Source organism: Zootoca vivipara, chromosome 17 (genome assembly GCF_963506605.1).
Source record: "Zootoca vivipara chromosome 17, rZooViv1.1, whole genome shotgun sequence".
Lineage (NCBI taxonomy): Eukaryota > Metazoa > Chordata > Lepidosauria > Squamata > Lacertidae > Zootoca > Zootoca vivipara.
This window is the reverse complement of record NC_083292.1, coordinates 38,995,024-39,018,704: the sequence shown is the minus strand read 5'-3', so window position 1 is coordinate 39,018,704 and position 23,681 is coordinate 38,995,024. Positions and strand designations below refer to the sequence as shown.

At 49.3% G+C, this 23,681-nt stretch overlaps 1 protein-coding gene across 4 annotated transcripts in view; it reads left to right on the top strand.

Annotated features, from left to right (window-relative positions):
* The window catches only part of SETDB1 (SET domain bifurcated histone lysine methyltransferase 1), a 34,702-nt gene that overhangs the window by 5,670 nt on the left and 5,351 nt on the right, over window positions 1-23,681 (top strand). For 2 of the 4 annotated variants that reach the window (XM_035097717.2, XM_035097716.2), the window contains exons 6-21: window positions 888-1,016; window positions 2,291-2,492; window positions 4,382-4,455; window positions 5,761-5,966; window positions 6,529-6,658; window positions 6,930-7,071; window positions 7,470-7,634; window positions 9,768-10,370; window positions 11,868-11,984; window positions 13,215-13,384; window positions 14,526-15,136; window positions 17,020-17,048; window positions 18,972-19,104; window positions 20,405-20,555; window positions 21,964-22,172; window positions 23,375-23,463. In XM_035097717.2, the coding sequence (XP_034953608.2) occupies window positions 888-1,016; window positions 2,291-2,492; window positions 4,382-4,455; window positions 5,761-5,966; window positions 6,529-6,658; window positions 6,930-7,071; window positions 7,470-7,634; window positions 9,768-10,370; window positions 11,868-11,984; window positions 13,215-13,384; window positions 14,526-15,136; window positions 17,020-17,048; window positions 18,972-19,104; window positions 20,405-20,555; window positions 21,964-22,172; window positions 23,375-23,463 (3,160 nt within the window). The remainder of the gene's footprint in view (window positions 1-887; window positions 1,017-2,290; window positions 2,493-4,381; window positions 4,456-5,760; window positions 5,967-6,528; window positions 6,659-6,929; window positions 7,072-7,469; window positions 7,635-9,767; window positions 10,371-11,867; window positions 11,985-13,214; window positions 13,385-14,525; window positions 15,137-17,019; window positions 17,049-18,971; window positions 19,105-20,404; window positions 20,556-21,963; window positions 22,173-23,374; window positions 23,464-23,681) is intronic. The other 2 variants (XM_035097719.2, XM_035097718.2) reach the window with 2 other exon arrangements.

Genomic DNA, 23,681 nt, shown 5'->3' with positions numbered 1-23,681 from the left:
GGGGGGGGAGGCCTCCTCAGTCTGGGGCACTTTGTAGGCTGCAGGGTTATTATTATTATTTATTGAATTTATATACCGCCCTATACCCAGGGGGTCTCAGGGCGGTTCACCGAATAAAATCAATATATAAAACCACATAATATAATACAGCTCTGGTTACGATTGGTGACATGAATCCAAATTCATGAGGAATGTTGCATAGAAGAACTGCCAATCTGGGTATAAAACAGCAGCATTTTTTTTTAGTAAACAATAATGGGGTACAACCAGAAATGCTCAAGCAGTTTATTGTCAAGTTCCTGGCAGTAACTTCTCTCTCTCTCAATCTGTCTTCAACTTTCTTATCTTTGACCAGAATTGGAGCAAGGTCATCCCTCCAGAGAGCGTTGAACCCTGCCAAATTTCAGAAGGATAGCTGCAGAGACAAGGGTAGACATGATAGTTTTGGGATGAATGAAGAAGCAATCCTTTAATCTTCCCTAGTGTTCTGTTGGCAGTTCTGTGGGCATGACAGAGGTACTCTTGGGGGAGGACCTACAAAATTGCAAATACAGTCATACCTTGGATCCCAAACGCCTTGCGAGTCGAACGTTTTGGCTCCTGAACGCCACAAACCCGGAAGTGAGTATTCCTGTTTGCGAACGTTCTTTGGAACCTGAATGTCCGACGCAGCTTCCGATGGGCTGCAGTAGCTTCCTGCCGCCCATCGGAAGCCATGCCTTGGTTTCCAAACGTTTTGGAAGTCGAATGGACTTCCGGAACAGATTCCGCTGAACGTCCGAGGTACCACTGTAGATCCAGAGGCTTTTTGACCCTGATCTGCACTGGAGCATGAGGGTCTATAGGAAATGGTTCTCAAGTATCCTTCCCCCCTCCGCCTGTTGCAGGATCCCAGCAGGTGAGTCCCGGCTGCGAGCTCACCCACGAGGGAGACTTGTCCGTCGGAGACCGCGTCCTGGGGAAGAAGAGGACAAAGACCTGGCACAAGGGCACCCTGATCGCCATCCAGACTGTGGGTGAGTGTGGCAGCCCGCTGGCCAAAAGATCGCACTGTTTTATTTACTTAGAAAATTTGCTCAAGTGCACTTGCCACTAAGTGATGTGCAAGGAGTGCTGCGGAAACAGAAATTGGTAACACCAGAATTGAGTTAAAATGTTTCCTGGGATATATTAGGAAGGTCTTCAGTAGGCAAGTGGGCCCGTCTAATCTCAGCTGGAATATATAACTATAGGTGAGGGGGGCAGGTGTTGGTGAGGCTTGCCTGAGACGGTGTTTGGGGGCAGTGCCGATCCGCCGACTGTCGGATCTGCAGAAGCTCCTCTCTCTTCAAAACGCAGGGCGAAGCAACCTTTGGAGTGGGGGTTCTGAAAACCATTGAGGTGGGCAAAAAAGGGCCAGATGATTGACAGGTGGGTGGCTCTGCCCAGGATTGGCAGAGCAGGTGCTGTTACAGATAGCACATAATGCCCGTTCTGCATTTGTAAGAGCTTGATCTTTTAGGGCGGCAGCAATGACACTTTGGAACTCCCAGCCTTTTGATGCTTTCACTCTACTCTCTTCAGCAAGCATCCTTGTTTAGACAAGCCTACCCAGAAGTTTAGAAATCTGATGCACGTTTTAATCTGTTTTTAGTCTATTTGAAAGTCTTAAATTATCGCTGTTAACTTTTCTTATTGCTAATCCCATACCATCTTTTTTTGTAAACGGTTTTGAGGTTGCATTTTAAAAAAGCTGAGCGCTGTGTGTATTTTTTGAAATAAGGAAAGAAGTGAGGGGTTTGGGGGGAATATAGCCATCTGGGGGTCTGTCTACTTGAATAGCAAAGTCCATCACCTCTTTAATCTTCTACCCTCAGGCAGGAGATATAGAAGTATAATCAGCCGTACCAAAAGGCTAAAAAACAGCTTCTATCCGTGGGTTGTTAGGCTGTTGAACAAAAAATAACGAAATTGTCTTGCGAGGTGGTGTGTTGTTTGATAAGAGATTGAGTGTTTTTTTGGGAGGGGGGGAAGGCTCATTTAATTTCATTGTACACAGGTTGTACAATGTCAATAAAGGTATTATTATTATTATTATCCTGTACCCGCTGATAACAGCCACTTCACTTTTAATAGACTAAGGACTTTAGCACCTGTCTCGGTGTAACACACCATAATCACACTCTTCCCCCCAAAAAAGCTTAGGTTAGAAAGGGACACCTATTTGTAATGACCTGCTGGAATGGAAAAAAGTTGTGAGCGAGGATCACCCCATTTTTCAGCCACCCCCCCCCCTTTCGCCCTCTCCCAGGCCCTGGGAAGAAATACAAGGTGAAGTTTGACAACAAAGGGAAGAGCCTTCTCTCGGGGAACCACATTGCCTACGACTACCATCCTTCGGCCGACAAGCTCCATGTTGGGAGTCGGGTGGTGGCTAAGTACAAGGACGGCAACCAGATGTGGCTCTACGCCGGGATCGTGGCCGAGACGCCCAACGTCAAGAACAAGATGAGGTGTGAGGGGTGGGCGGGTCAGAGCGGGTTACCTTTTCCTTTTTATTGTAAAGAAACCATTGCAGTTCTTTCCCGGCCAGTTAACACGTGAATGTGCATCGTTGCCTCTGATATATTTAGAGAAGCAGGACCAAAGCGGGAGACAGGCTAGCAACAGTGGAGAACTATTTCCTTCTGGGAAGTTTTGTGGGGGGCCGTATGCCAGGGGGTTGGGAGGGGCCAGAGGCGACTGCAGAAAACATCTTTGTTCGGGCCAGCCTCTCCAGACACAGAAAAGTTCTGGTTGTTGTTTTTTTTAAAAAAAGTTTGCCACTGAATGTTTCAATGACCTGCTTTTAAGTGAATTTTTATCGTTGATTTTTAATCCCCTATTTTGCCTTATTTTTTCGTAAAAAACAGCACTGAGGTTTCATTACAGTCAAGTGGAATGTAGAATGTAAATAAGTGGGCGTAGCAATGTATGTCCAATTTTACCTTTTTTGCATGGTAGACTACCTGCCACACTTTGGAACTCCCCACCTATTGACAGCAGGCAGGCGCTTTCCTTGTGCTCCTTTTCGGCGCCTGCTAAAAAACATGTTTGTTCAGACAAGCCTGCTCTGATGTTTAGAAAGTTTGATGCAAGTTTTAACCCGTTTTTCAGTCTTGAATGATTGCTGTTAATTTTCTTACTGAAATTTTTTATTGTTTTTATCTCTTTTGTAAACCACTTTGAGATTTGTTTGATTTTTACAGTCAAGCAGTGTCACAGTGGCCGGAGTGGACTACTTCAGAGTAACGACGCTACGCAGCTCTGCATTTTATTCTTTTATTGGTGCTGCGTATTTACAGTGCTAAAGTCATTGCTATTTACACGGAGTGATGTGATCAGTCGGTTTCAGAACCTCCTAATGGCTTTTGGCGCGTCTTTCTCCAACACAAAAGCTTTGGCAGACCCATCCTCTTTCCCCTCCTCTTTCTGCGTAGTTCTGGCGTTGGGGGGATGGGTCTCCCTCCCTTATTCGCCCCTTCCTGTCCCACCTGGGACCCTGGCTCCTCTACCTTGCCTGAGCCTCGGACACGACTTCCTGCTTCCCCACTGGAATCGGAACTCTCTCTGCTTTCCCCTGTGCTCGGTGATTGGCTTGAACTCAGGAGGGGAGGGACTTCGCGATATCCCCTGTCCCTCACAAGCAGTCTAAAAAATATATGAAATAAATAGGTAGATAATACAATCGTACCTTGGTTCTCGAATGGAATTGGTTCGAAAACCAAGGCACAGCTTTCGATCGGAAGATTCCTGCAGCTGATCGGAAGCCGTGTCAGACGTTTGGGTTCCAAAGAACATTTGCAAACCGAAACACTTACTTGTGGGTTTGCGGCATTCGGGAGCCAAAACGCCCACGTCACAAGGCGTTCAAAAACCAAGGTATGACTACACACCCTCTAGCCTGCATCCAGAGAAGCTAAGCTACGGTTAGGCTAGGTGCAATTAGGAACCCCTGTCACTCACCCTAACCTTGTGAAGTGGGCAGAAGTTCACTCTGGCTTGCCAGAGATAGATCTCCCAGGTGGTTTGTCTTAATTTGCATAGCAATATGGGTTGGGGTTTTTTTTTGTATGGAAGGATTTGCAAGCACCCTGTTCCCCTAACACTTACTGTATTTCTTTCCAAAAATGCATTTATCACTTGACTGTAAAAAAAAAACCAGCAACAGCAAAATACCTGGAAGTGGTTTGCAAAAAAGAATAAAACAATGAAATGACCAGTAAGAGAAAAATGGTTAAAGACAACTATTTAAAGCATTAAAGGAAAGAAATTGAACTAGAAGGCTTGGGAATGAGTCCTGCCTTTTAAGTGTGTGCTGCCTCTCTCTCTCTCTCTCCCTCCCTCCCTCTCTCCCTCCCAGGTTCCTCATCTTCTTCGATGATGGTTACGCCTCCTACGTCGTCCAGCCAGAGCTTTACCTGATCTGCAGGCCTCGTGAGTTCGTCTGTTTCAGTCCGATTGTTCATTTATCTAAACGGTGTCTTTTCTGCCTTCTGAGGGTGCGAGGCTTTCCTCTTCTTTTTGCAAAAACTGTGTGTGTAGAGGGAGATGGCATTTAACTGAAGTAGCAGCATTACAATAAGGGAAAGACAGTAGCAGCTTTGCATCCCTCAGGTTTGCTAGGCAACTCGAAGTGGCTTACAACTGTTTAAGCAAAAAAAACAAGCACATACGCTAAAACCAGCATTATTTTATACATCCACCCCCCTACACCCATCCACCCCATACAGTGTTTTTTTCCTGGAGGGACGCAGAGGGGCGCATACCCCTAAACATTTTGTGAATCTTTAAGTTTGGCCTCATTGAGGGGCAGTATTTCAATATGAATAGGAAAATGAGAGTACAGTGGTACCTCGCAAGACAAATGCCCTGCAAGACGAATCTGATGGTGACTCTCAAGCCAAATTCATTTTGCGAAAAATTCATCTTGCAAATCGCGGTTTCCCATAGGAATGCATTGAAATTTAATTAAAATTAAATTTCAATGCATTCCTATGGGAAACCGCGATTCGCAAGACAAATGTTTCGCAAAACAAATTGACTCACGGAACGAATTAAATTTGTCTTGCCAGGCACCACTGTACCCCTAAAGATTTTTTTATAGAAAAAAAGCACTGCACCCATATATATCCACAGTGATACCTCGGTTGTCGAACGTAATCCGTTCCAGAAGACCATTGACTTCCGAAACATTTGACAACCAAGGCGCAAGGGGCGGTCGGCAATTTCAATTGAGAAAAATTGGAAAACATGCAGCGGAAGCATTTACTTTTGGGTTTTCAGCGTTCGAAAACCGAAACATTCGGCTTCCGAGATGCTCGAAAACCAAAGTACCACTGTGTGTGTATATATATGGCATTAAAACATCCAAACTACAAAACAAGGCCTGGGTATCCGGCTCTTTTTGAAGTAGAACTCCCATCATTCCCAGCAGGACCACTGGTCAGGGATAATAGGAATTGTAGTCCAAAAGGATCTGGGGAACCAAGTTTGGGAAACCTTGCCATATAGATAATTAAAAGCCAAAGGCCTGATGAAAAAAGAGTTTTTTTGCCTGGCACCTAAAGACATGCAATGATGGTGTCAGGTGAGAGCCTCCCTTTATGTTGCTTTGTGTGGATGATAAAGCTGGAAAGGCAAGAGAAGTATTTTGAAAAGTGTTCCATGCAGGAAAAATTCCTTTTTTAAATTCCTTCCTTAAAACAAAAAAAAGTGATCTGTGTGTTTTCCTTCCATCAGTCAAGAAGCCGTGGGAGGACATAGAAGACATCTCATGCCGGGATTTCATCGAGGAGTATGTCACGGCGTACCCAAACCGGCCGATGGTCTTGCTCAAGAGTGGCCAGCTGATCAAAACTGAGTGGGAGGGGACCTGGTGGAAGTCCCGCGTGGAGGAAGTGGATGGGAGCCTGGTCAAAATCCTCTTCCTGGTAGGATCTGCTAAGGTATCGCTCACCCTTCCTTGCCTGCTTTGGATTATCTCTCTGTTGGAATACAATCGGGGTCCGCTGCCCCTTCTGCGTCTTTCCCAGGACGCGAGATTCGTTGTGCCTGCTTCCCCTACACGACGGGGGTGAACAGCAGTAGGAGCCCAGCGATTGCAAGAGGCAAGTGCTGATCTGCTGGGCCTCTGGTGTGTGTGTGTGTGTGTGTGTGTGTGTGTGCGCGTACAAACTCCCCCTTCAGGGCAGTAGCATGTAGCGCACCAGAAGCCCAGTGTGACCAAGAGATGGGTGCTGGGGTGGGTGTTTGTGTACATACTTCCCCCTACAGGTCAGGAGGGTACATATCACAGGAAGTCCAGTGGGACCAAAAGATTAGTGCTGTACCACTGGACTTCTGGGGTGTGGGTGTGTTGACACACTGCTCCTGCAGGACAGGAGGGTGTATGGCACCAGAAGCCCACCGTGACCGAGGGGGTGCTAAAGTAATATGTGTGCATTAACCCCCTGACCCTCCCTAACGGAACTGAGCCACGATGCCTTCTCTCTCTCCCTGCACGGCCAGGACGACAAGCGCTGTGAATGGATCTACCGGGGATCCACCCGCCTGGAGCCAATGTTCAGCATGAAGACCTCCACCGCTTCCACCCTGGAGAAAAAGCTAGGAGGGCAAATGAGGACCCGCCCGAATGTCGGTAAAGGCAGCAGCATCCTGTCTTTCTGAGCACCATTCTGAGAATTGCCTGTGACCCCCGTTGTTGGGAATGAGGAGGGGAAGGGTGTCCTTTAAGTTTGTAAAATTTGTGCATCCCTTCCCCGAAGCAATTTCCAACCAAGCAAGAAAAATAATATCACAAAGACGTAGCCACATTTTGGTACACAGCTGTGTGAAATCGACTAGCCCTCCTCTGTCGCCAAGCTCGTCTCCCATCCTAAACTTTTCCTTCTCTCTCTCTCTCGCTCCAGGGGCCGTCCGGAGCAAAGGGCCAGTCGTCCAGTACACGCACGACTTAACAGGGACCAGCTCACAGTTCAAGCCTGTGGAACCTCCTCCGCCAGTCACTGTTGTGATGCCCCAGTCGGTTTCGCCCCTGTTCATTGACGTGGAGTAAGTTGCTGAGGATTGCTCCCCAATGGCGAGCCCAGGAGGGTTATCGCTTGCTCCGTTCGCTGGTGGGCAAAGTGGCATCGCTCCAAGGTCTGCAGGCCGGCAGTCTTGGGTTCGGTGCGTCCAGCTAAAAAGCTAAAGTCACGAATGATGAGGGAAGTCTTTCTACTTTAGACCCTGGGGAGCTACCACTCCTTGGAACGGATGGCGCTGGGCTTCCCCCGCAGCCCTGGACTCCAAATCCCATCATCCACAACAACTGCTCGCACTTGCTGGGAATGGTGGGAGTTGGAGTCCTAGGACAGAAGCAATTGCCCGGCGTACTCCAGCAGCCATTTCTCCCTCCTTCCTTACCTTGGGAGTTTTGTACTGAATCTCTCACTCTCCTTTCGGTGCAGAAGCCTCGAGAGCCAGCTCGCTCAGGCCAAGAAGCAGCAGGTGGCGAAGAAGAGCACTTCGTTCTTGCGTCCCGGTTCGGTGGGGTCAGGGCCACCCTCCCCGACCTCCCCCATCCTGAGCGAAACGCCTCCCGTGGGCAAGACGGGTGTGACCCAGCAGTTCCGGTGAGTGTCAAGAGTTCTGAAAGCACGCCCAGCAGGGAACGTAAATAGCCACATCGCCATCCCTTGCTGGTCCTGCCTACTCCATGGCAACTCTGCCAGTCTCTGTGCACTGGGCGGACAGGGCAGGAGGAACAGGAGGGTCTGAACCTGGAAGCCTACTCTTTATTAATCGCTCGCCAACCTACGTGTGCCCTGTCTCTTGCCCGTTCTGCTGGCCTGCTCACTGGTGCCACTGGAATGCTTGCTTTGCTTCCTCTGCTCAGCTGTATAGGTCCTGCAAACTGCAATGATTTCCCCCCTTATTGTGTGTGTGTGTGTATCACACTAGAAAGGTTCTGCTCCCCCGCACTTCTATCAGGTGTTTAGTGCTTGGCCGGGGGGGAGTGAGGTGCACCTGCAGTCTGACTCCAAACCAGCCATTCCCAAACATGGCTGCCCATCCCACTTTGGGCTCCAATAATAATAATAATAATAATAATAATAATAATAATAATAATAATTTATTTGTACCCCACCCATCTGGCTGAGTCTCCCCAGCCACTCTGGGCTGCTCCCAATCGAATATTAAAGCAATACAGCATTAAATATTAAAAACTTCCCTAAACAGGGCTGCCTTCGGATGTCTCTTAAAAATAGGATAGCTGCTTATTTCCTTGACATCTGATGGAAGGGCATTCCACAGGGCGGGTGCCACTACCGAGAAGGCCCTCTGTCTGGTTCCCTGCAACCTCACTTCTCGCAATGAGGGAACCGCCAGAAGGCCCTCGGTGCTGGACCTTGGTGTCCGGGCAGAACAATGGGGGTGGAGATGCTCCTTCAGGTATACAGGGCCGAGGCCGTTTAGGGCTTTAAAAGTCAACACCAACACTTTGAATTGTGCTCGGAAACATACTGGGAGTCAATGTAGATGTCTCAGGACCAGTGTTATGTGGATTCCATTCGACTTCCGTGGTACGACTGTATTCAGATTAGAGGTTTGCAGAATAGAGGTTTGCAACACCCACTAGGAAGATAATAATAATAATAATGTTCAAAATGGCAACAATTAATTGCACATTTATTCAGAATCCAGTTAAACCTATTTAGTTTGATTAATCCAAGGAAACAGATTAACTTGATCAGGTGATACCTGCTTTTCATTATCTGCCCCCTGCCTCCCCTTGCCCCCTAATGCCCCCCTGGTAATCTCACGCCCCCCCCAAGGGGCGGCACTACCCACTGGGAATCCCTGACCTATACAAGGCAGGTTGTTTATTCTGTGCTCCTTGAAAGGAAGAGCCTGGAACCTCGGGTTGCCATACATCTGGGATTTTCTGGACATAGCTGGAATACAGCCGTCAGAAACAGTGTCTGGGTGGAAATCGTCCGGGAAAATCCGGATGCATGGCAACCCATGTCAGAAGTATAGAACTTGTCAATTTTGCAATAAAGCTCAACAACTTTGGGCCAACACTACTGGAACCTCAACTTGCATAATAAGAAATACACCGTGAGAACAGAATGCTGGACTAGATGGGCCTTTGACCTGATCCAGAGGGGCTTTTAGTACAAACAAGGGATGCGGGTGGCGCTGTGGTCTAAACCACTGAGCCTCTTGGGCTTGCCGATCAGAAGGGCATCGGTTCAAATCCCTGCGATGGGGCGAGCTTCCGTTGCTCTGTCCCAGCCAACCTAGCAGTTTGAAAGCACACCGCTGCAAGTAGATAGATAGGTACTGCTGCGGCAGGAAGGTAAACGGCATTTCTGTGCGCTCTGGTTTCTGTCATGGTGTTCCATTGCGCCAGAAGCGGTTTAGTCCTGCTGGCCACATGACCCGGAAAAGCTGTCTGTGGACAAACGCCGGTTCCCTCGGCCTGAAAGTGAAATGAGCGCCGCAACCCCATAGTCTCCTTTGACTGGACTTAACTGTCCACGGGTCCTTTACCTTTACCCTTTTTGTACAAACAGCAGGATAAAAGGACAGCAAAAAATTAGTAACTCTGCTTTGTGCAGGCCAATGGCAGCTGAAAAGTGGGGGGCATCAGTGGTATCTTGCAAGGGAGGGCGGGTGGGCGGATCCTGCCTCAGCTGCACCTGTTGTGCTCACTGCCAGCCCCCCTCTCCCCAACCCCACCCCTATTCTCGCCTCGGAAGGTTCTCGGGCGCCCAGCCCTCCAGCAGCCCCACCCCGCAGTTCTACGGCATGATGGACCGGGTGCCCAACGACCCCACCTACCGGGCGCCCGTGGAGAAGCTCTTCTATCTGCCCCACGTCTGCAACTACACCTGCCTCTCCCGGATGCGCCCCTTCCAGACCGACCAGCACCGCAGCCGGAACCCCCTCCTCGTCCCACTGCTGTACGACTTCCGCCGCATGACAGCCCGCCGGCGGATCAACCGCAAGACGGGCTTCCACGTCATCTACAAGACGCCGTGCGGGCTGTGCCTGCGCAGCATGGCGGAGGTGGAGCGCTACCTCTTCGAGACGAACTGCGACTTCCTCTTCCTGGAGATGTTCTGCCTGGACCCCTACGTCCTGGTGGACCGCAAGTTCCAGCCCTACAAGCCCTTCTACTACATCGCCGACATCACCAAGGGCAAGGAGGACGTCCCCCTCTCCTGCGTCAACGAGATTGACAACACCGCCCCGCCCCAGGTGGCCTACAGCAAGGAGCGCATCCCTGGGAAGGGGGTCTACATCAACACTGGCGCCGACTTCCTGGTGGGCTGCGACTGTGAGGACGGGTGCCGGGATAAGTGAGCGGCTTCCTCTTCTCCCCAAAACCTGCTGGTGGGTGGGAAGGACCCTGTTTCAGCTGGAGGGCCCTACAGTTATTTGCAGCAACGACTTGTTTTGCATGGGGGTTGTGTTCCTGACCCCCACGTTTGTAATCCCGTTCCCCCCTCTTCCAGCCACCTCCGGGGACGGCGCTATATGTGCGTGTCAGTTGGATGCACCTAGAGCCATTGTTGCCTGCACAGTAGAACCTTGGTTTCCGAACAGAATGCATTCTGGGACTCCATTCCACTCCCGGAACCATTTAAAAACACAAGCGTGGCTTCCGATTGGCTGCAGGAGCGTCCTGCAGCCAACCGGAAGTTGCGCCTGATGTTCGGCTTCCGAAAATCGTTTGGAAACCGGAACACTCACTTTCGGGTTTCGATCGTCCGGGAGCCAAATTGTTTAGGAGCGAAGGCATTCGGCTTCCAAGGTACAGCTGTGTTTGTTTATATATATGCTGCTCAATGGTGTGTGTGTTTTTAAGACCAACAACCCCTAAGCAGTTTACGAAGAGAATAGAATAATGAAATTGTTAGTGAAAAACAAGTCTTTCAAATATTCAAAAGATAAAAATCAACAATAAACCAAGAACAGATCAAAACGTACATCAGCCTGGCATTGCTCAGTCGGTAGGGCATGCAACTCTTAGTCTCAGGGTCATGTGTTCGAGGCCCGCCTATATTCCTGCATTACAGGGGGTTGGAGTAGATGACCCTCGGGGTCCCTTCCAACTCTACGATTCTACGGTTCTAAGAACGGAAGGCAAGTGAATGGCTGCTGTAGGTGCTGCCAGCTGCTGAGAATCACAGATGAGGAGAGTCCTGTTCTGTGTGGTTGAATGGGCTCTGTCTAAACAGAAATTTTTTTTAGCTGTCATGGCAAAGGTTAGAGCACAGGCACCTGACTGATATCAATAGTCGGGGAGTTCCGGAGGGCAGGTGCTGCTAAAAGATTGGTTTCTAACAAACACGGAGCGGGTGTTATGTAGCACCTGTGGCAGTGGAGGTATAATTATGATTGGGCTCGTTTGTTGCTTGCAACTCGGAAGGTCTCTCAAGTGACTCACGACACCTTTTAAATCCATAAATGCGACTGCACTATAACTATTTATTTATTTCAATTAATTTGGAGAGTTTCTGCCCTGCTCTTCAGCTGCAAAGGCTCCCAGGGCGACTTATGTGCCATCAGTTAAAAAGATGGCAATCTCTGCCCACGGGCTTACAGTCTAAATTAAATACCCAACACACAACGGAAAAGGGATGGAAGGATGGGGGCCGGGGGACAGAATTGAACTCGGGCGCCAATTCTCAAAGAGCTGTTCTGGCCGTGTTCTCCAGCTGAACGGGAGGCGGGATTCCAAACTGCTCTGGGGCTGCTGTGCAAAGACCCCTGGGGCGCTCCCTGGCCTTACAGCCAGGGGTTTGGTTTCCTGACTTGAGCACCACGCTTCTCCCCCCCCCCCCTCCTGACAGGTCCAAATGCGCTTGCCACCAGCTCACGATCCAAGCGACTGCCTGCACCCCGGGGGGCCAGACCAACCCAAACGCCGGCTTCCAGTACAAGAGACTAGAAGAGTGTCTCCCCACAGGGTAAGCTTTTTTTTTTTTTAACTTCGCTTTATTTACAGTAATTACCACCCAACTCTGCAAGCTTGGCCAGAGGAGGGCAGCGAGGATGGGAAGTGGTTTTGAAAAGCCCTAGTTGCATGAGAAATGGGCGAAGGAGCCTGTATTAATCTGGAGAGGAGTAGCATAAGAGGAGAGGGTGGGTGGCCGTCACCAGTGGTCTGAAAGGCTGCCGAGAAGATGGAAGGGACTTGTCTTTTGTTGTTCCAGACCAGAGGGAGGAACCAGGAACCACAAGGGGAGGGAATTCCTGGGGAGCAAATTTTGGCCGGACATTACATGCTGTTTGTATGCTCCCATGATGGTTCCTGATTCCCCCACCTTGCCTGATGAGCACAGGTCATGGTTCAGCATCCCTGACTGATGGTAGCTTAATGTCTGCTTAAATACCTCTGGCGAAAGAGGACTAGATCAGGAGGACCGACCTACATGGACCCAGTGGCCTGACTCGAGTACGAGGCGGCTTCCTGACTCTGGGAACATTGCCATAAGGTGAAGCAGGCACACTCTCTGGGCCTGACGAGGAAGTCCATTCAGTGCTGGACTCCAAACCAGCTTTCACTCAGAAGCATGAGGACTAGAATCTTTCTTTCTTTTTAGAGGAAGGCTGGTTCTCTGCACTGTAGCTCAGTGCAAAGAACCAGCCTTGCATGCAGAAGGTCCCAGACCCCGTCCCTAGTGTTTATAGGTAGGGCCAGGAATGTCCCCTGCCTGAATCCCTGCAGAGCTGGGTCGACAACACTGGCACTAGAGCAGGGGGTAGGCAAGCTAAGGCCCGGGGGCTGGATCCGACCCAATCGCCTTCTAAATCCGGTCCGCAGACGGTTCGGGAATCAGCATGTTTTTACATGAGTAGAATGTGCGCTTTTATTTAAAATGCATCTCTGGGTTATTTGTGGGGCACAGGAATTCGTTATTTCCCCCCCTCCCTCACCAAAGATATATATAGTCTGGCCCCCCACAAGGTCTGAGGGACAGTGGACCAGCCTCCTGCTGAAAAAGTTTGCTGACCCCTGCACTAGAGGGACCTTAGTGGCTTGACTCGAGATCGGCAGCTTCCTGACTCTGGGAACGTTGCCATCTCTTGTTGTAAGATAGGTGAGGCAGGCGCACTCTCTGGGCCCAGCGAGCAACCCTTTCCAATGCTTGACCCTCCCTCCATCTTCTCCCCTCTTCTCCCTGGGCCTCTGCCAGCGTCTACGAGTGCAACAAGCGCTGCAAGTGCAATCGGAACATGTGCACGAACCGCCTGGTGCAACACGGCCTGCAAGTCCGGCTGCAGCTCTTCAAGACACAGAACAAGGGCTGGGGCATCCGCTGCCTGGACGACATCGCCAGGGGCTCCTTCGTCTGCATCTACGCAGGTATAGGGCGCTGGGCCTGGGGCCTCTGCCTCTCTTTCTGTGGGGCAGCCGCCTGGAAGAGCAGTGTTCACGTGCCAAAAGAACTCGGATTAAGGAAGGCCACTGCGTTGGACATAGCGCCAAACTATGGTTGAAATAAGCTGTGGCTCACAAGCTAGCAGCACCTTGTGGCTTCACATTGTGGCTCCCTGGCAGAAAACAAACCATGGTTCAAATGAGCCACACTTGGGCTAAACAAACCATGGTTCAAATAAACCTCACCTGGGCTAAGCAAACCACGGTTCAGTGTTAACGTGCAAACCACATCGTTGGTGGCCATTGCTGCCTCCTGTGGGAGGGAGTTCCATAGTTTAACTTTACACTACTTGAAAAGAATTCCTTTCTTTTATTTGTCCCGAATCTTCCAACACTCAGCTTCATTGGATGTCCAGAAGTTTTAGTGTTCCCCATCCTTCATATTTTACTGATTTTCAGATATAGCAGGCCTGAAGAAACAATAAACATAATGCCAGCCCCCTCCCTGAAGTACAGAGTTAGTGTTAAAGAATAGTACAATGGAATGCAGACATAGGTTGATGCCGTACATGAGAATTAATCAAGCAGATACCTCGTTCCAGTGTCCCATGAGAAGCAGGCATGTGAAATAGATTCAGCATATTCAGTAAAATTAAACCACCTTGTATAAAAAGCTGTGTATCTTCTTCCAGTCTGGAGATTTTGTTAGTTTATCCATAAGAATGATGCCCCGTGTCTGTAACAACAATGCTTCAAAGAGGTCCGTATTAAGAGCTCCAGTGTCTGGCTATAACAAGTTCAGGAGCAGCTAACAGCCGAACAGTAAGATATTAGAAAGATCTGGAGCTCTTGGAAAGTAAACCAATTTTTGGATCAGGCGAGACAGATGGTTTGGTGATCTGGTGTCGTAAGCGAGGCAGGAAAAAGCTTCCCCCATTCTGTGCGTACTTTTATAAACTTCCTGTTTCCAGCTTTATAAACTTCGTACTGTATCTTGAACTCGCAAGCTCACAATTAACGGGAGTGGCACGAATTTGCAAAGGTTTGGGTTCCGAACTGAAAACTAAGGGTCTCTCCCTCCCTCCTCCCCCTCCCCACCGCTGTTTCTCTCCTTGCTGTCCCGCAGGGAAAATCCTCACGGATGACTTTGCTGACAAGGAGGGCTTGGAGATGGGCGACGAGTACTTTGCTAACCTGGACCACATCGAGAGCGTGGAGAACTCCAAGGAGGGCTACGAGAGTGAGGCCAAGTGCTCCTCGGACAGCAGTGGCGTCAACCTGAAGGACGATGACGACGACAACTCGGGCTCTGAGGAGCAGGAGGAGTCCAACGAGGAGAGCTCGGACGACAACTTCTGCAAGGATGAGGACTTCAACACCAGCTCGGTCTGGCGCAGCTACGCCACCCGGCGGCAGACGCGGGGCCAGCGGGAGAACGGCCTTTCCGAGACGGCCTCCAAGGACTCAGGCCTGGTGCGGCAGGCCAGCCGGCAGGCCAGCCACGACGAGGCCTCCCAGTGCAAGCCCCCCCTCTCAGAGGAGACCTCAAAAAACAAGGTGGCCTCGTGGCTCAGCTCCAACACCATGGCCGATGGCTTCCAGGACAACGACAGCCGCTCCTCGTTTCGTGTGCATGAGGCGGGCGAGGCGAAGCCCACAAAGGCCGAGCCCCCAGACAGCGAGAAGGTGGCGCCCGGAGGCCGGGAGAATTTTGGGCTGGAGGTGAAGAAGAAAGAGGTACGGCCCCTCGCGAGGAAACAGCCCCTGCGGTGTTCCGTGGATAGATTTTTGGTGGCCCGCACTGTCACGTTAGAAAACATGTTGCCTAAACCCATGATTCCTGCATCGCTAGATCAGGGGTCAGCAAACTTTTTCAGCAGGGTGCCGGTCCACTGTCCCTCAGACCTTGTGGGGGGCCAGACTATATTTTGAAAACATAAATGGACGAATTTCTATGCCCCACAAATAACCCAGAGATGCATTTTAAATAAAAGGACACATTCTACTCATGTAAAAACATGCTGATTCCCGGACCGTCCGCGGGCTGGATTGAGTAGGCGATGGGGCCGGATCCGGCCCCCTGGCCTTAGTTTACCTACCCGTGGGCTAGGTGATGGCTGGGGGGACCCTTCCAGCCCTATGGTTCTATGAGCAAAGTAAACGCACAGAATCTTAAACCTTGAGGGAGATCGCATGACCTTATCTTTAGTTGAGCATCCTGCGCTGGGAATTGGGCTTGCATTAAAACATCACAAACATTTCCAGACCTATCCCTACAGCTGAGGGGAGGAACCACAGCTAAAGATCATTGAATTGTAGAGTTGGGAGTCATCTCATCCACCCCACCCCACCCCACCCCCGCAATGCAGGCCAACTCTTATTAAGTATTTTCGCCTAAGTGTTTGCGACAGTTTGCAGTACAGCCTCTAGTGCGCTGTGTCCTCTACCCAGGAGCTACCTCAAAAGAGCTGATCTCTTGGGATTTTTCTTAAATCTCCCTTCTATAAAATTAGACTTCATGGCCTGAAACCTCAGAGCTGTAAATGCTTTGTGGAGAAAAGGGGGATTTTGCTCAGATACGCATGTCTCCTTCCAGTGGTGTAATTTTAAAGTAGGGAAGAGTACTGGGCATAAAGTAAACAGGACCTGTCTCCTGTTCTGCAGAGTCTTACGTGACTCAGGATCGTAATACCTTAAGGACTTCTTCTTCCCATGTGAACCCACCCAGACCCTGTGGTCTTAATCGTTCTTTGTGTGCCCCCTCTTGTGTGCCCCCTCCATGGGAGGTCCAGAGGGTGACAACACGAGAACGGGGCCTTTTCTGCAATGGTTCACGGTTTGTGGAATGCTCTCCCCAGGGAGGCTCGCCTGGCGCCATCATTACATATCTTTAGGGGCCAGGAAGAAACTTTCTTTTTCCATAAGGCTTTTTTGGCTTTTAATTATCTATAGCCTTTTTGTGTGGCTGGGATGTTTTAATTTGGAGATACACACACACACACACACACACACAGAGAGAGAGAGAGAGAGAGAGATTTTTTTAATTAAATGTTTAGGGATACTCTCATTTCCCTACTCATATTGAAATACTGCACCTCAATGAGGCCAAACTTAGATTCACAAAAGGTTTAAAGGTATGTGTACCCCTGGGTCGTCGTCCCCCGAAAAAGCACTGTGCACACACACACACACACACACATACACGCACAGGGTCTTTTGAATTGATACATATAGTAAAATCAGCATTAAAAATTATATAAGTCACTTTGACTTGCCTTGGCAATAAAAATGTTTTGTTTTGTTTTTTACAATCAAGCAGCATATAAATTCTATAAAAACAAATCAAGTCAGTTCCCAGGGTGGGTTGCAACAATTAAAACACCAGAATTATATTAAAACACTGTTTTACACAATATTAAAAACAGTTTAAAGCAAGTTACCATTCCTGCCCCCCCCCCGCCATATCCTCAAGGAGGAGGAACTACCAAGAACGGCTCCCTGTGCAGATATTTGGGGCTTTTACGTGTGACAGTAGCAGCAGGAAGAGGAACTGGGGGAGGGGGGGGAAGAATGATAACAGAGACTTGTAAATCCTTTTTTTCCGCCCTTCTTTCCCACAGGAACCCGAAGACCACAGCAAACCTCTGTTGTAAGTTCTCTTTTCCCCTTTCTGCTCTGCTATTCCTTCGGGTAACTTGGGCCAGCTCTGGCTGCTCCTGGATTTCTGTCTTTCTTGGCCCTGGGAAAAGTCGGGCGTGTTTCTGAACATTCTGCCGCTGAAGAACTCCCCGCAAGCAGAAAGCTAGCATGTCAAGGGCAGGGGCAAAAGGACATAGCTCAGATGTTTCCCAAACTCTTGTTCACCACAGACCAACGGAATATCACTGAGGGACTTTTCTGCCCCTTGTAGCAAGTGCTAGATGCGAGGCTGTGTTTAATTGTATTTCTACTGCTGCTTTGATTTCCTGTACTGTATTACCATTTGCATTCTGCAGAATTCTAATTGCAATACAGTGGTACCTCGGTTTACGAACTTAATCCGTTCCTGAAGTCCATTCTTAAACCGAAACCGTTCTTAAGCCGAGGCGCGCTTTCCCTAATGAGGCCTCCCGACGCTGATGCCCTTCCACCTTTCGTCCTCCTTTCGTAGACCAAGGTAACGTTCGCAAACCGGGACACTACTTCCAGTTTTGCGGAGTTCATAAACCGAATAGTTCGTAAACAGGACTGTTCGTAAACCAAGGTACCACTGTACAATAAAATACAGTCTTAAGAATTACGGCAGGCAGTGCAAACACAGTTAAAAATCAGTGTGAGTGCTTAATGCAGTATGCCACAGACCGCCGGAGCTAAGCTTTTGAGGCCACTGTGTGGTCCAGGGACCATAGTTTGGGAACCTCTTTTCCCTGACATGCTAGCCTTCTAGGGGCGGGGAGGGTTGTTTTTCATTCTCATCTGACGAACATTCAGACATGATCCAGTCACTTCGTCCAAGTTCACCTCATTTAATCCCTACAACAGCCTTGCGAGGTAGGTTAAGCTGAGAAAGTCACAGTCTGGAAGCATCATGGCTGAGAGGGGATTCGAACCCAGGTCTCTCCCTGGTCCTAGTCCAGCACTCTAACCACTACCCCACACTGGGTCTTTTCTTTCTCATTTATTGCTCCCACTCCACCCTTCCTCCTCCTGACCCAGAGCCCAGGGTGGCTAAAAGTCCTCTGAAATGGCAGAAATACAACACTGCTATCATAAAACAAACAATTAAGCTTACAGAAAGTTAATCCCGACTTTAAAACGGCAACAGCCAAGTGTTTTCTCCTCTCCACAACTGCATGCAGTTTAAACGACCAAATGCCCAAGCAAAAGGGAAATGTTTTAAGATAGGGGTCTGCAACGTTTTTTGAGGCCGGTCCGGTCCACTCCCCGGCAGACATTTCAGTGGGCTGGAGCGTGTGCGCCCACACTCAAGCTATTTCCAGCGCTCTTCCAACCCAGAAGTCTGTCCCCGCGGTGAGGAAAAAAATGGCGCCACAAAAAACAAAAAAACACAGAATCCCCACGCCGATCCACGGAACAGCTGTGGGCCGGATCCGGGAAGCTCATGGGTCGGAACCGGCGCATGGGCCTTAGGTTGCCGACCTCTGTTTTAAGGTGACACCTTCACTTCTTACACTTGAGAAAAAGAAACAATTAATGGAGTCATTTGTTTTTGTTCTGAATTACAAAAAAATTGAAACAATGCTGCAAAGGCGGGGGGACTAGTATAATGCATTACAGCACATTGAAAATTGTGTTAAATAGAATATTCTGTATCTTATACATAACCTATATTGTGCATTCAAGAAATGCTATGCGAATCCTGAAATGCTGTTCAAGGAAAGGAGGGAGGACTGATTTCTATTTGCACTGGATATTACTTTTGCATCACAGTAAATAAAATAAAATTGAAAAAAAATTAGTGCTGGAAACACGGCCATATATTGGCTGTCCGTTTATATCGCGGTTTCGGCTTGCTGGCATCTTGCAGTGAAGCCTTGTGTGAGCAGCTAACCCTGCTTCTGTCATCCCCCAGGGCACCCAGTGCGGGCAGGTTGTATGGTTACAATCCAAACCCGCCGTTACCCGAAGGAGTCCGGAGGCCGGTCAGCAAGACGGCCTTGCTTCAGAGCCGGAGGCACACCGAGACCAGTCAGGTACCCGCAGGTGTAATTATCTTAAAGCTTTTAAGACTGTGGGCATGCTGTTATCCTTCCACAAAGCTTTGTGTCAGAATCATAGAATCGGAATTGTCAAGTTGGAAGGGGTCCTAAGGCTCATCTAGTCCAGCCCTCTGCAATTGGGGGACATAGGAAGAACATAAGGAGAGCCTTCTGGATCAGGCCAGTGTGCCATCTGGTCCAGCTTCCTGTTCTCACAGATGCCTGCAGAAAACTTGCAAGCAGGATCCGAGCACAAGGGACCTGAAAGCAGCCCTGTTTAGGGAAGTTTTTAATGCTTGATGTTTTATCGTGTTTTTAATATTCTGTTGGGAGCTGCCTAGAGTAGCTGAGGAAGCCTGGCCAGATGGGCATGGTATAAATAATAAAATTATTATTATTATTATTATTATTATTATTATTATTAGCTGTGCAGGCAGAGCATAGCCATCCCAGCTAGTAGCCCTTGGCACCCTTCCCCACCATGAATATATGTCTGATCCTCTTAAAGCCAGCTAAGCTGGTGGCCCTCACTGCCTTCCTGCAGCAGTGAGTTCCACAGTTTAACGATTCACCCCCTGAAGAAGTCATTTTTTTCTGTCCTGAACCCTCTGATGTTCAGCTTCTTGGGTTGGGATGCCCACGACTTCTAGTGTTAAGAGGGAGGGGGAACAGCAACTTTGCTCTGCCCATTTTCTCCACGCCAGCATCCTTTTATAAACCTGTCTCATCACTTTGTCCTTGCCCTTTCTCTAAAAAGTTTCGGGTGCTGCAAGCTTCCTTTGTAGGGGAGTTGCTCTTAATTCATTTTGTGCATTTACTGGTAATTTTTTATTTATTTATTTTGACAAAGTTATAATCATCAGTAAATGAGAATAAAAATGTGCACCCCGCCACCGAGACCATTCCATTGTAAATATCCAGCCTCCCAAAATTTCAACACCTCTTGCGATGGTTTGACCCCTTTCCGTTTTAACAGTACAAATTCCGCAAATTCCCTTTTAGCAGCGTTTTAGCACTTACCCTCCAGAGCAGCAGAAAACAATCTTGCTCCATCCTCCACGTGGCAGCCCTTAAGATATTTGAAGATGGCTCTCGTATCTCCTCTCTTGCAGGCTAAACATCCCCACCTACCCCCTAAGGCTTGCTTTCCAGACCCTTTTATCACACCGGTCACCCTCCAGCTTGTCGATACCCTCTTTAAACTGAGCTGCCCAGAACAGAATTCCTTGCTGGCCAAGGAGAGGGGCAGCTGCAGGCGTTCCCTCCCTCCCACCCACCCACATTTTTCTCTCTCTCCCGCCGCCAGGATGTGCTGATGCTCTCCAGCAGCACGGACAGCGAGGGGGACAACGGGCGCGGCACCTCAAGGCAAGCGCAGGGCAACGACAGCGACGACATCCAGACCATCTCCTCTGGGTCGGAAGAGGAGCCGGGGCAAGACGGCAAGAAGAGGCTGGGTGAGCGCAGCCGCGTTTCGGGAGAGGGGAGGCGACTGGGGCCACATAAGAACAGAACAGGGAGCCTTCTGGGATGAGGCTGGTGCGGAGCCCACTGGGGCCAGCATACCGTTCTCACGGTGGCTCAATGGGAAGCTGCAAGCAGGACCCGGGCACAAAAACCATTTCTCCCCTCCTCTGGCTTCCAGCAACTGAGATTCAGAAGCGCCACTGCTTCCAACCATTAAGGCAGCCGACTTAGCTTCTTAAAATTTATTTGTCGCTTCGTTAACTGTTTTATACATCGTACAGTCATACCTCATGTTGCGTCTGCTGCGGGTTGCGTTTTTCCAGGTTGCGAATGCAGCGGACCCGGAAGTGTTTACTTCCGGGTTTCGCCGCACGCGCAGAAGCGTTCTGCGCGCTTCGCGCATGCGCAAAAGCGCCACTTGGGTTGCGGACTTTTCGGGGTGCAAATGGCACCCCGGAGCGGATTGGGTCCGCAACCCGAGGTACCACTGTAATGGTTTTGCTGATTTGTTAATTACTGCAATGGCCAGAATATAAGCCGCATCCGAATATAAGTCACACCTTTAAAACTGGAGAGGAAAGAAAGAAAAAAAAACCCAAATATAAGCCCCTCCCTATGACCTTTCCCCTTCCTTGCTCTCTCTCCCTTCCCGGCCTTGGGGGAGAGGCTGGGGGACCATGTGCAGGGCAGGCACCGCTTTGCCACGCTCCGGCCGCTGTTTGCCCCGCGCTCCTGGCTACATACTGTAAGGTCGCGAATATAAGCCACGCTTTAACTTTTCATGGTTGGAATTTGGGGGGGAAGCGAGGCTTATATTCAGGCCAATACGGTATTTTGCATGATTGATGCTGAAATTGTGATGTTCTATCATGTTCTTGTTTTTTGTTTGGTGTGGGGGGGCATTAGGGGAGGGGGAGGGCCTCGGGTGGGGGGGGCACGCCATGCTCCTTCTGGGGTAGTTTGTCCACCTTTGGCCCCCACCCTGCACTCAGCTCTCACCTGTGGCTCCTGGAAGTTGTCGGCACGAGACAGCAGCCACACCCCAGGAAACGGCTTCCCCAGGGCTGACAAACTGGGTGAGGGTAGCTGATAGGTCTCAAGCCCTCCATGAGTTAGGGACTTCCCCTGCACACGAAAATAGGCTCTGGCGGATTTGAGACCAAGAGTGGGTCCAAGGGTCAAGAAGGCGGTTTCTGCACCTGCTGTAGAGGGAAGTGGGGGGCAGGTGGGGTTCATCCACCTGGGAAGGGAGCCCATCTAGGAGAAGGAAAACTCTGATCCTAAACCTCCACATTAATCGCTCCACCACCATTGGCTTCCTCCGCCACATCTGAGAAGGGAATGAATATTGCTAAGGGGTGCCAGCATGAATAAGGCCCTGCCATTTACCTGCTATAGGAGGGAGAAACGTGAAAAGGCAAGTGGCCGTCAAGTCAACCCGCGGCTTCGCCCTGAAGTCAACCCATGGCATTGCCATCAAGTCGACCAACCTGGCATCTGGGGAGAACGTGCCCATCCGGAGGAACACGCGGCAGTTCTATGACGGAGAGGAGTCCTGTTACATCATCGACGCCAAACTTGAAGGCAACTTGGGCCGCTATCTCAATGTGAGATTCTCCCTGCTTTACCCAACAGCCAAATTAAATTTCCCCCTTCTCGCACAACTCTGGAGTTTTTCCTCCGTCCAAGCTGGCCTCTTGCTAACCCTGTAGAGTCTGCTGTTGGTGGATATTCCGTGACAGGCAATTCTTGCTCAGCAGTTCATTTTCACTGACCTCCTGTGATATCACCGCAGCTCTGCCAATGGCTAAGGGAGGCACACCAGCAACAACTTTTAGGTTTCCTCCCCCCCCCTCCCATAAAATACTGCTTCATATAAGCATTTCTGTTCTCAAACAATGGATTGTAAAAGAGAGCTGTGCTAAAATAAACTCCCTTGATTTGTTCCCAGCTCCCAACGCTAAATAACAACAGATTTCCTGCATGCGTCATAAGAGACCTTGAAAACCTAAAGCTTGAGGTGTGGGAGATAAATATGGTAGATAGCAGATTTGCAACTGGTAGTTGGATTTTTGGCTTGGTCGCTTTGGAACTTCCTCCCATTGGCTGAGCAGCTGTGATGTCACAGAATGTCCTCAAGGGTTCATTTTGGAATGTCGACATGCTACTGCTACTGCAGCGGGTAACAGAAGATGGGGTGGCAGAAATATCAGAGATTCTCAAATGCATCATTCTGACCCCTCCCCTGTGTGCTTACCAAGTGTCCCCATCCCTTTATTTTTAAAAACAGATGTTGGTTTTGGGGGGGGGGGCTTGTTGCTTGCTTAATTTTATCTGTGTTTTACTTGGCTTTTGACAGGCCTACCCATACATTTAGAAAATTGACACGGGGTTTTTCTTGCCTGCTACTTTAACTTTTCAAAAGTTAAATTGAAAAGTTAAATCTTAAATTGCTGCTGTTAAGTTTTCTTATTTATTTATATGCTTATATTTTTTATTTTATTTTTTATTTTACATATATATAGTGGTAGCTTCTAGCCGTTTTTATGTTATGTTGGTGGTGGCATATAAACATCTTCATCCAGTTGTGTGTTTTAACATTTGTTAAAAGAAAAAGAGAAACCTTTTTAAAAAAGGGGGGGGGCGTATCGTGGTCTGCTAAGGAAATCCAGCATTTTACGTCCATTTCTGAGTTAACTTCTGTTGATGATACTTTCACACTTTTAAATATCATTTTGGCTAGATACAAGCAGCTCTAAAATATCTTGACGCCTTTCTGATTTCGGCTAACACTCATTTCTGTTTCCAGCATAGCTGCAGTCCTAACCTCTTTGTCCAGAACGTCTTTGTGGACACGCACGACCTCCGTTTCCCATGGGTGGCCTTCTTCGCCAGCAAGTAAGCACTGTCCAAAAAAGACCGGCTTCTCTCTCTTCAGTCGAGCTTCCCTTGGGCCGCATCCGCACCAGGCATTTAAAGCCCCCTTCCACCCCTGCTCTGGGAGGGAGTTAAACTGCTCTGGGAGAGAGGACTAGTGGGGGGTGCCTCTTGACAACTTGGCACCCACACCAAACTGCAGTTCCCAGGATTCCATTTGTCAATGGTTGGTAGCAAGG